The following is a 12263-nucleotide window of genomic DNA, read 5'->3' on the forward strand; positions in this document are numbered from 1 at the left end:
AGACCCTGCAAGCTCAAAAGGTCAGAAAGAAAACTTGGGATGACCAGGAAGGCAGGGAGAGGTGCTTTGATCCAGGGGAGGAAGTGCTTTGGCCTAGGCTCTGCAGAGAGAACAAACTGCAGCTGGGTATCCCAGAAACAAAATATTTGGATCACATGGTAGGGGGAGGAGTGATAAAACCCCTCGTGGCCAAAATAGAAGCAGTTCGTGATTGGCCTAGACCCACCACCAAGAGAAAAGTCAAATCATTTCTTGGGTTGGTGGGCTACTACAGAAAGTTCATCCCGAGGTTTAGCGAGATTGCGGCTCCGCTGACCGATCTGATGAGGAAGAAGGCTGATGACCGCATCCCGTGGACCAGCGACTGTGAGGCGGCGTTCCAGAGGTTGAAGCAGGCGCTAATCAACTATCCAGTGCTGCGTGCTCCAGACTTCGACCAGGAGTTTATCATCTACACCGATGCGTCTAACAGCGGGGTAGGAGCAGTTCTGTGCCAGGAGGATGAGAATGGTGACCAGCATCCAGTGTCCTACCTGAGTAGGAAACTTCAAAAAGGTGAGAGACATTTGGCAACCGTGGAGAAGGAGTGTTTGGCCATAGTCTACGCGATCCAGAAGGCCAAGCCTTACATCTGGGGAAGACATTTTATTCTGTGCACTGACCATTCACCATTGCAATGGTTAAAGACAATGAAAACCCACAATAGCAAACTTATGAGGTGGGCTTTAAACCTACAGGACTATGACTTTGAAGTGAAGGTGGTCAGAGGGTCAGTGAACTGTGTTGCTGATGCCTTATCAAGAAGACCTGAAGAATGAAGACGGCGAAAGAACATGGACTATGTATATATATTGATGACAAAAAGTTAAATGTACCTGTTTTTTGAACTTGGTTTGTATGAATAAAGGTAAATTGATGTAATGTATATGGTAAATGTTTAAATGCCTAATTGCTATGGTTAACTTAGAATGTAAGTATAAGTAAGTATGATATTGTATGTATAACTGTTTTTGTGTGTTTTATCCAGGTTGTTTTTTGGGAAAAAGCACCTTAGCTTTCCCCCTACAAAACAACTTATAAAGAGGGGAGGTGTTACATACAGCACTGATGTTACCTGTCTGTCATGGGTTTGGAGGGAAAGTTCCATCCTATGGGGAGCGGAAGGCGGGACATCAGGAGGAGGGGCTGTACTGTATATATATGTGATGCGTGTGTGGTGAAGTTAGGAGACGCTGGGATGTGACGAAGCAGCAGCTGGGAAGAAGAAGCTGGTGTGGGAGTCTGTGTGTCAGACAGGGTACTACTGTGTGTCAGAGTACCAACCTGATAGGTTCAGGTGTCTGTTGGTTAGCCAGAACTGATAGGTTCAGGGTCTGTGCTTCAAGTTAAGGGTTCTGTGTGAACCAAACTGTATGCATGTATGAATGAGACTAAGCCACGTTACTATATCTTATTCACCTGATCATTTTATTTTCCCTGTGTGTTGTTTTAAATAAACCTTATTCTTTTATTGGTTAAAAATCCATCCCTAGTCTGTGTGACTTCTTATAGGGAATGGTTGGTGGCAGCTTAGTTAACGTGTGGCAGATCCCAGTAGGTCTGGGTTTGTCACAGTCATGACAATGCTTTGCACAAATTCAGGAACTGAAGCAAAGACAGCTGAGAGTACTGGAGCTTTCATAGGATAAGAAGAAGAGCCAGGCTGGCTCAGACTGAAGGCCGATATCGTGCAACCCTTCTGTTCTCCACAGTGGATGCTCGGAAGCCAATGGGAAGCCAATGTGTGGGATTTGAGAGTGCTCTAGGACCCTCCCCACTCATGTTCTCCAACAACTGGTAGGTAGAGTAACACTACTTCTGATGCCTGAGGTCATATATAGTTAGCTGCCATCATGTGTAATCATTGGCAGAGCTACCATTCATGAAGGATCTGAGGATATAAATTATCCCTGGACCATCTCTGCTTCCATTACAGTTTAAATATGTGAAACTAGGTTTTCGATCTAGCGTTAATTCCCATCCTCACCTCTACTTACTTACGTAATTCACTTCAGTACTGTACTCTTAGGGCACGCATTCTTACTCACATTAGGGGTTTACATGTTTAATTTATCACAATATTTATATCCCAGCTTTCAACTCCACAATGAAGGCCTCAAGGCAGCTAACATGGCTCTTATGTTAGCTTTCCTGTGATTCTTTTCTATCTTCCTCTTCAAAAACAAACACTTTTGCTTTTTCTTCCCACATTTTATCTGCTTGGTCCCATGGAGAATGCCCAGCAAGGCCGCTCATGGATTTGAAAAGCATCTGTTTACTTGCAAAATGCAAATGCTGCCTACCTCAAAAGACTGCCTGGCCAGGCAAGGAAACAACCTGAACAAATCAAGGGGAGGGAGGGTGTGCCCCCCCCACCCGCCTCCTGCCCACCATCAGAAGCCATGTGTACCTACTTTCTATCAAGCCACAATCTCTCGCTGTCAAAACCACTCAAGGAATATCCTGAAACCTGAATGAAGTCCCCTCCAACCAACAATTAGAACAGACAGGCTTATCCTGAAAGAATTTATTCAGGCAAGTCATTCCCCCCCCACCTCCCACACACAAAGACAGAGAGAGAGAGAGAGAGAGAGAGAGAGAGTATAAAGTAATGATAAGGTCGTTTACAAAACAAAACAAAAACCCTCTGCTTTTGAAACAGTGACTTGTAGACAGGGGGACGGCTTGGAGGAAGGCCACAGATAACACTGAAGATGGCCCCTTCCCCACACATCAGCCACCCTAGCCTCCCAGTCTCTGGCACAGATCCTGATGAGGGAAGGGTCCAATAAGGTTAATACCCCCACTTTGATCTCCGTCAAGGCAAGAATTAATTTACATTTCAGATGAAAAAGGTTGACAGCATGAAAAGGCATCTTGTTTCTGGTATGTGAATGTGCTGTAATAGATCGGGAATTCTGAAAGGAAGTTCTGAGGAAGCAAAAGGGATAAGCCGCGCGGCTGCTTTTACTGGGAAAGAGATGAAAGGAAAACAAATTTCAATATGAGCTGTGCTGTAGTAACATGTAAGCCAAGTGCTTCCTCAATTTCAGGACCGCCTTTCTCCCCCTACTTTTTTTTCCCCCTTAAAGAGACACATTTTAATTAAAAGATTCTTGGACTGCCTTAGTAAGAAATGCAACCAATCTTTTTCCTGAAAAAAAAATGTGACAGTGATCATATTACTTAGAAATAAAATACAGCCTTTTAATTGCAACTTCATTTGGCTGTGGGCAGCTTCCACAGCATCAAGTAATGTTGACGCAAGAGTGACCACAGAGAGCTGAATAAGCAAGAGGGAATGACCGGTACCTCACAGTTGCTGCTTATACTGTATAAACTCAGAAGCCAAAATCCTCTTACATTGTCAGACATAAAGGGCAATGGTCTCCTGTTTCCAGGGCTGGCTGCCTTACTTGTGGGCATATGATGGTGTCGTTTGAGGAAGCTGCGGTGCTCCCACAGAACACCTCATGTTGCTTGTGTCACTGCTGTTACCCTATTTGGTAGGGTAACAGAAATCTAACCACAGATACAGTGGTAATCAAAATTATTCAACCCCCATTACAAATCAGGTTTATTGTCCAAATTGACAGACTTTCAGCTGTTTGCAATGAACAAATCAAACAAAAGCAATTGAAGTAGTTCAACACAACAAACGCTCCCAATTCAACTGAAAACACAACTTTTTAATGAATTCTACAGTCTCAAAATTATTCAACCCTTAAATAGAAACCCTCACAACAGCACAAATATGAAAAACAGGTGTTGTCTTACGCATATCTGATGCAACTAATCAAGACATGATAGCAGTCTTTCAATATCTGAAGGGTTACCACAGGGAAGAGGGCATCAATTTATTCTCTGTTGCACCTGAGGATAGGACAAGAACCAATGGGTGGAAACTTATCAGAGGGAGATTTAACCTGGAAATAAGGAGGAATTTCCTGACAGTGAGAACCATTAAGCAGTGGAACAGCTTGCCTCCCAATGTTGTGGGTGCCCCATCGCTGGAGGTTTTCAGTAAAAGATGGGACAGCCATCTGTCCAGGATGGTATGAGGTCTCCTGTCTTGGGCAGGGCGTTGGACTAGAAGACCTCCAAAGTCCCTTCCAACCCTACGACGATTCTATGATAAGGGCTTCATTAGTTGCACCAGGTGTGCTTGAGCTGGACCACATGAAACACCTGAACTGGCTAGGGTCACGTTTGACTGCATGTTAGAAATACTAGTAAGGATCCTTCAGTCTCGAGAGACTATGGTAATGTGCTCTGAATAGAGGTCTTGGGACAGCATTTAGTAGGGCCGAGAAGGCCAATATGAGAGTGACAATCCCTTCCACACTGAAGAAAAATACAATCTGTCTCCTGTCCAGCTCCCCAATGTTGCTGCTTTCGGGACTGCCTCTTTGCCTCGGCCTGCTGGACAAAGGTCTCTTCAAATTGGGAGAGACCATGATGCACCGCCTGCCTCCAGGCTGAATACTCAGATGTCAGTGTTTCCAAGCCATAGAGCCAGTGTTTATCTGTAGACAGTGGTTAAGGAAGCCATAAGGTCCATCCCTAAGACCTTCAGATCCTGCTTGCAGATATTCTTGTATTGCAGCTGTGGTCTCCTTCTGGGCTGCTTTCCCTGCACTAATTCTCCAGACAGGAGATCTTTTGGAATCAGACCGTCAGCCATTCTCACGACATGTCCAAGCCAAAGTAGGCGTCACTGTTTCAGTACTGTATAAAAGGTAAAGGTAAAGGTTCCCCTTGACATTTAGTCCAGTTGTGTTTGACTCTAGGGCACGATGCTCAACACCGTTTCCAAGCCACAGAGCCAGTGTTTATCTGTAGACAGTTTTCCTTGGTCACATGGCCAGTGTGACTTAGACACATAACGCTGTTACCTTCCTACTAAGGTGGTACCTATTTATCTACTTGCATTTGCATGCTTTTGAATTGCTAGGTTGGCAGGAGCTAGAACAAGTGACGGGAGCTCACTCCAGCGTGTGGATTCGATCTTAAGACTGCTGGTCTTCTGACCTTGCAGCACAGAGGCTTCTGCGGTTTAAGCCACAGCGCATCACGTCCCTATACATGCTAACAATTCCAGCTCATTCTAGGACTACTCTATTTGGAACTTTGTCCTGCCAGGTGGATACCAAGAATGCATCGGAGACAACGCATATGGAGCGTCTTCAGTTTCCTCTCCTGCCATGCACAAAGGGTCCAGGACTCACTGAAGTACAGGAGTGTGCTCAGGACACAGGCTCTATAGACCTGGATTTTGGCATATGCCGTCAGCTGCTTGTTAAGCCATGTTCTCTTTGTGAGTCTAGAGAACATGGTAGCTGCTTTGCCAATGCATTTATCCAGCTTGACATCTAGGGAGAGAGTGTCAGAGATTGTTGAGCCAAGGTACCCAAAGTCATGAACAACCTCCAATTCTTGCGTGGATATGGTAATAGAGGAAGGTGAGTCCACGCCCTGGCCCATGAATTGTGCTTTCTTCAAACTGATTGTTAGTCCAAAGTCTTGGCAGGCCTTGCTAAAATGATTCATGAGTTGTTGGAGCTCTTCAGCAGAATGGGCAACAACAGTTGCATCATCAGCAAAGAGGAACTCCTGCATCCATTTCAGCAGGACTTTGGTCTTCGCTCTCAATCTAGAGAGATTAAAGAGCTTTCCGTCTGATCTAGTCTGGAGATAGACACCTTCTGTTGCAGTTCCAAAGGCATGCTTCAGCATGACAGCAAAAAAGATCCCAAACAGAGTCAGTGTGAGGACACAACTCTGTTTCACTCTGCCTCAGATGTCAAAGGGATCTGATGTTGCCATCAAAAACTACAGTGCCCTTCATTTCCTCATAAAAGGCCCTGATGATGTTAAGGAGTTGAGGTGGACATCCAATCTTGGGAAGTATTTTTAGAAGGCCATTCCTGCTAACCAAATCAAAGGCCTTTGTGAGATCTATGAAGGCCACAAAGAGTGACTGTCGTTGTTCCCTACATTTCTCCTGCAACTGTCTGAGGGAAAATACCATGTCAGTGGTGGATCTGTTAGCTCAAAATCCACACTGTGGATAGACTCTGTCTGCAAGCGCCTGGGGCCTCTTCAGCACAACACGGGCCAGCAGCTTCCCTACAACACTAAGAAGAGTGATGCCACGGTAGTTATTGCAGTCACCCCTGTCTCCTTTGTTCTTAATGTGACAATGTTTGCATCCTTCATGTCCTGTGGTACTCCACCTTCCATCCAGCAGAGACAAAAGATTTCATACAGCTCAGTGGTGATGGTCTCTTTACAGCACTTCAGCACTTCAACAGGGATGTTATCCTGTTAGAAATATGGCTAAGTCAAAAGAATGGTCCAAAAGGTTAAGAGAAGAGAACATTGCCCTTCACCAACACGGAACAGAATACAAAAAGATAGTGAAGGCACTGAATGTTCCTAGAGACACCGTTGGAAGCATAAGTTTAAAGTTAAAGGGACCGTGGTTACATTACGTACCTGGATGGGGCAGAAAAAGGAAGTTATCAGCAGCTGCAACCAGATTTCTGAGAAGGCAGGTTGAGAAAAACACTCAAATGACTGCAAAAGCCCTGCAGCAAGACTTAGTCGCAACAGGTACTGAGGTTTCTGTTTGAACAGTAAGACGTGTACTAAACAGAGAAGGTTTCCATTCCAGAACTCCGAGACGTACACTACTAGGGGAAAGAGCATGTTCAATGGCTAACAGCATGCCAAGTCTGTTGGAAGAGGGGCCAATTGATGGAATGGGGCATTTCAGAAAAGAGTATTACTGGCTGGCTATATGTAATTGCAAGTCCGACTTATGAATGCCAAGGTTGTTTAAATAACAAGTCATCTTCCTCAGAACAGCTTTTGGTATTACTCGCCTTGTGCAGTGCTAAGGAAAAGGCAAGGAGGGCAAGCCCTGGCTACCCAAATGAAAAATAACCAAACCTCATTGCCGGAGTGTCTAACGAGGAAAAGAGCCCTGGGGCACAGCAGCCGGTTCTTCAACAACCAAGTGATAAACGTGCCAGATTTTGCGAGCGTTTCCCGCTAGTACAAAATATTAATTTTATATCTATAGTAAATCAAAACACCAAAAAAGAGATTATTCTGTTCCCTGTAAAGTGTGAACTGGCTTACAGGAATGCTTCTAAATCCCTTTTAAAAAAAAACAATCTTGAACAAAGTTTTTAACAGGCTAAGCTGAAGATAATGTTGTTGCCTGTGGTAGGCGATCAGATGCCCTTCCCTTTCTGCCTTCAAAATGGAACAAACTGGGAGCTGAGTCTTTGTTTCAACACTGGCAATGGGGACACAATCCTCCACCCCATGTGAGGGCATCAGGCTAGCTTTATGTTTCTTGGGGACTGGGGCAAAAGAAACACGATGTGCAAATGAATGCACGTACTCCACTCTTTTGAGGCTGCCACCACAAATGGCTTGCGGAGAGAGCAATTCAGGGTGGACAGAGCGACCGAGGCAAGAGACCCTTGGTCCTGCCTCCCATTCCTCCCTTGGAATCTGTACCTCCTGCAGCGGATAACCTGCTGGCGAGCGGAAATGGCTTGGCCAGGTTTGTAGAAGAAAGTAGCCATAAAGCCGTGTTTTCCAATCTGGGGATCGGGACCACCAAGGAGGGGGTCACCCAGTGCTTTCTGGAAGGTCCACAGGTTGCCTTACATGGGTTTAGCCTTTGCTAAATAATTTCTTCCTTGACCTTTTGGGGCAGAATTGAAGGGAGAGAAAGACGCCACTACATTCTGAGAAGGGATATGGTGACTCCAATAAATTGCCTTTTTATACAAAGTATGGGGAGAGGGAATCACAGGTGACATGGCTGTTATAAATGGGGGTTGCAACTCGCAAAAGGTTGGGAACCATTGCGGTAGAGGAAATGTTTGGAAGAGAGAAGCAACAACAAGAAAAGGGTTCTTGTCCCACCCCACTTCGCTCTCTCAAAGCAGTTCCTCCACCACCACCACCATCCTACTAGCCTGTTCAGTTTAGTAAGGCCAGTTTTGTTTAACTCTTCGTTGGGTCCTTTTCCAGGCATTCGTCACATTTTTGTGGCTGGGCTAACATCCAGTGAGGGTTTTTCACATCATTCTCACACCATTTCTTTCCCACCAGGTTAGGAACATGAGAAGCCACCTGAGAATAGGTGAGAGTATTTCTCCAGCTAGCTCACATGCATCTGCTCTGAGTGGTGCTTCTTCCTGAGGAGCTCAATTTGAGTTTTCTTTCATCACTGGCGAGGCCTTCAGCAGAATTCAAGATGCCAGGGGCTGAACTAGGATTTTCCACGTAACAGGCAGGCAGGCTCTGTGGATCAGGGAGCATGTTGCTGGCCACAGGAACGCTGTGGACTGCACCAGCTGTTCCAAATAGAACTGGAAGGGAGTGGGAAGTTTTCTAAAAGATTATCCCCATTTTTAAAAAGAAGGGGAAAAAAGAATTGCAATTATTTATTTACTTATTTTTGCTAAAACGTGGTGTGTTTTAGACAAGAAATGTGTCTCTCTGAGGCAAGGCTGACCTCTCAAAAAACAATTTGCTTGCTGGGAGGGTGTAAATGGACATGATTCTGATCCTCTCATGCCATGTGTGTCGTGCTAATAAGCTGTGTTCTCTAGAAATGAAGCTGATGGACTTTCAGTTCTGCCAGGATCCTGCTAACTGGAGGCAGGATTGCATTTGGAACTTTCTGCGTATAAGTAACCTTCTGAAATGTGCTCTGCCATTAAGCTATGACATTTCCTTGGAGGAAGTACACTCCTGTGCCACTGGACCACAAAAGGGGCATGCAGCTTTTTGTACAGCTTGGTTGTGGCTTTTTTTCTTTTGAAACAAGATGCTTCCCGCATACCTCATTTATAAGCTGATGAGCACTCCTCAAAGTCTCCTGGAAGACCCAATCTGCTTGCTTCAAACAAAAAAACCATTGTTTCTAGAAGTAAAATCTGGGGAGGGGGCAGTTCCCACTAGTGGTTACAGAGGCAGCCCTCTGTGGTCTTTGGAAGTGAAGGGAGATGTAGTCCTCAAGAGTTTTGGGATGTGACGCAACACCCTCCCCTCAGAGCTCATCCATCCCCATGTTTATATGCACACTCACAAACACCAAACCCCCTCAGCCTTCTATCCTGCTTTCTAAAAGGATACAAACACAGCATTTGGTGGCATCTCTAAGACAAACGAGCATACCATTGCACAATCATGGCTTCAAGATATAATTAGACAAAGGAATCAACAAACAGATTGATTACATAATCGTAAAATAGTAAGAATTTTCTGGGCCCTGGTCAGAGAGAGTTTTTCGCCGATGTCTGAAAGTGCCTTAACATAAAGCACAGCAAGAAAGATGGAACAGGACAAGGCCGCACTTAACCGCCTTTTGTTTTGGCTGGGCGTTATTTCTGTCAGACACAAACAGTGACATGGGAAGTTATCCATGGTAAAATAGGTGTCAGCTGTGAAAATATTGTTTTAATTACCTGCTTGAATATGAATAGCAGCATCAGTTCTTCTGTTCTTTATATCCTTGAACTTCCTGCGTGCATCATATCCTCTCCAGGCTAAAAATACAAAGCCATGTGTTGTGAATTACATGCACTGAAAGGAAAGGTTGTGGAGTCAGACGCACACGGCAGTGTTGAGCTGCAGCACTTTCCCCCCACCCCGTCCCACCCAAGTGCTCTCTCTCCCTCCAGTGGCTTGCAGATGCAGGCCCACGGCTGAGCCTGGTGAAGCAGCTCCCTAAAACTTCAAACAATTCATCCCATCTTTTCTTCACAGTGTGTGCTCTTTGATAAGATTCGCCACCTTCCTCGCAGGGAAGAGAAATAGTGGCTGTTGCCCTTTATAGGATTTACATTTTTAAATTATGCACAAATAATTCAGAACATCCGACCCAGTATTGCAGCGCTTGGACGAAGCCATTTTTTTTTCAAAACGAAAAAGCCAGCTTAGTAACACATTTCAAGCCACATTTTCTTACATAAAATAAACCGGAAAAAAGTAAAGAGGAAAAAGAAAAGCCTCCCCCAAAAAACTTATCTTAGTACTTTAAAGAGCAACAGATTTCAGCGTGAGCTCTAATGGGCCATATTCACTTCTTCCGACTCACGGAGTGTCCCCTATATTCATTCGATGGTAGTAAGGTTAATGTCTAGATGAGGATACAGTGATCAGACCAAGCGACAATGGTTCATTCACACAGGAATGGGATTATCTAGTAGTTAATTAGAAGATCCTAGCCAGATTGACAAGCTAGGAAGATTTGGCAGTCATAGGAATGCTAAGAGTTCTTTATGGGACAGAGGTGTGAGTCTGTTACGGGAGATAAATATTTCCCACCCATAAGATATTGCAGAAAGCTGAGTTATTAATTGGTGCAGTGCACTAAGAAGCCTTGATCTCTATGGAAGCCCTTCAAGATGCACTGGAACTTGTTTATATAGCCAACTTTTAACAGCTTGATAGTTCCATTGCTATGTTAACCGTTATTACCTTTTCTATGACCTGTATCTTCATGACTCTCATCACCACGGAATAAATATAGGGGATATATTTTTGCACTCCCTGTATCCAAAGAAGTGGATTTTGATCACACTGAAAGCTCACACTGAAATAGATCTGTTAGCCTTTAAAGTGCTACAATATTTTGCTATTTTTTATCTTTTCCCTTTATTTTTGCGATGAACTAACATAATAACTTCTTTGGAAAGTCCTGCCCAAAGTAAATAGTATTTCTGTCAGAAATATGTCAACTGCCTCTTGAGACAACAAAGGGCAGGGCAGAACTATGTTGTAGCACCACTTCAGATGCTCTCTAACACAGTGGTCCCCAACCTCGGGCCTCCAGATGTTCTTGGACTTCAACTCCCAGAAATCCTGGCCAGCAGAGGTGATGGTGAAGGCTTCTGGGAGTTGGAGTCCAAGAACATCTGGAGGCCCAAGGTTGGAGACCACTGCTCTAACACAACAGTTTTATCCCATGGGATCTGAATGAAGGCCATGAACCGAATTCACATCTGTCTATGCCGCACTTTAAGTCAGATGTGGCGATGACACAATGAAAAGCATTCAGGAGTAGTCCCGGCTGTTGTGGGCTGCTTTGTCCCTATTTAAACAGGAATGCTTTGTCTTTAACCCACTCCTCCCATCTCAAAGAGGAAGGATGGCAAATGTGTGCTGCAGAGGCAGACCAAAGCAGGGTTAGCTAATAACAGTCTGCCAGGCTTCATCCAGCCTTCCCCCTTCAGACTGAAAGTGACGCAATGGCTCCCATACTGCTTTCAACCTCACAAACGCTCATTGGCAAAGCTAGAGTGTGTCCGAGAGGCAACCACCTGGAGACACCTGTGCTGTGTCACTCTGGGAAGGGTGCTTGCCCTGTCAGGAAAAGCTCCTCATGGGCTGTTCTTAGTCTGGACATTTGGCTGCCTGACGCAAAACACAAGAGAATCCCCCCCTTCCCATTTGATATCCAGAACCTGGTTGCACTGTTTCTTCAAAAGGAGAGCTCTTCCAAATGGAGTGTTTGTACCACTGTACATTCCCAGTTAGAGACACTGATAGTAATGGACATTTCCCTGAAACCCAGATGATGTCTCGCTTTGCATCACTTTTATAAGGTTCCCGGACCTTTTTTGACTGCCCCTCCCTCAAACCGTTTAGTTTACTTTATATATATAATTTTATATCTGGGACAGAATTTAGTGCTTTCCATTTGTTTTGGAAAGCCTCTTGCTTAGAAGCTTGCAGTTTCCTATTAGCAAGGAAGCCAAACAGATGGCGGAAAGGTGTGCTTCCCCCATCCTCCTCTCCTACACAGACACATGCACATCGAAAGCCAAGCCAGAAAAGAAAAGAAAGCACAGCATCTTGAAAGCTGGAGGCGAAATCACATGGGAAGCAAGAAACCAAGTCTCGTAAAGGAAAGGACAGGGATGGTTGCAGAGGCATGGGGAGATGGGGGGGGATCTAGAGGATTCACTAGACCACCAACCAGTTTGCGATGATCCTCTCCTATCAAAAGCACAGTAGGGATCAGGTCTAAGACAGATGCCCCAGAAGGCCTAATAGTTATAATTCTGCATATAAAAGTGACATCATTTGATGTTCTATTATTAAGCTTAACAGATACTGAAATCATCTGAAATGCAGATGTGCAGACTTTTTCTCTTTCCCCCCCAAAAGAAGCAGCAACAGTTTTTACA

The 12263-nt window shown here is 44.7% G+C and overlaps 1 protein-coding gene across 5 annotated transcripts in view; it reads right to left on the bottom strand.

Annotated features, from left to right (window-relative positions):
• MYO3B (myosin IIIB) overlaps nt 1-12263 on the bottom strand; it is a 324047-nt gene that overhangs the window by 92584 nt on the left and 219200 nt on the right. For all 5 annotated transcript variants that reach the window (XM_078394391.1, XM_078394389.1, XM_078394393.1 and 2 more), the window contains one exon: nt 9537-9617. In XM_078394391.1, coding sequence (XP_078250517.1) covers nt 9537-9617 — 81 coding nt within the window. The remainder of the gene's footprint in view (nt 1-9536; nt 9618-12263) is intronic.

The sequence above is a fragment of the Pogona vitticeps genome, chromosome 1 (genome assembly GCF_051106095.1).
Source record: "Pogona vitticeps strain Pit_001003342236 chromosome 1, PviZW2.1, whole genome shotgun sequence".
Taxonomy (NCBI): Eukaryota; Metazoa; Chordata; class Lepidosauria; order Squamata; family Agamidae; genus Pogona; species Pogona vitticeps.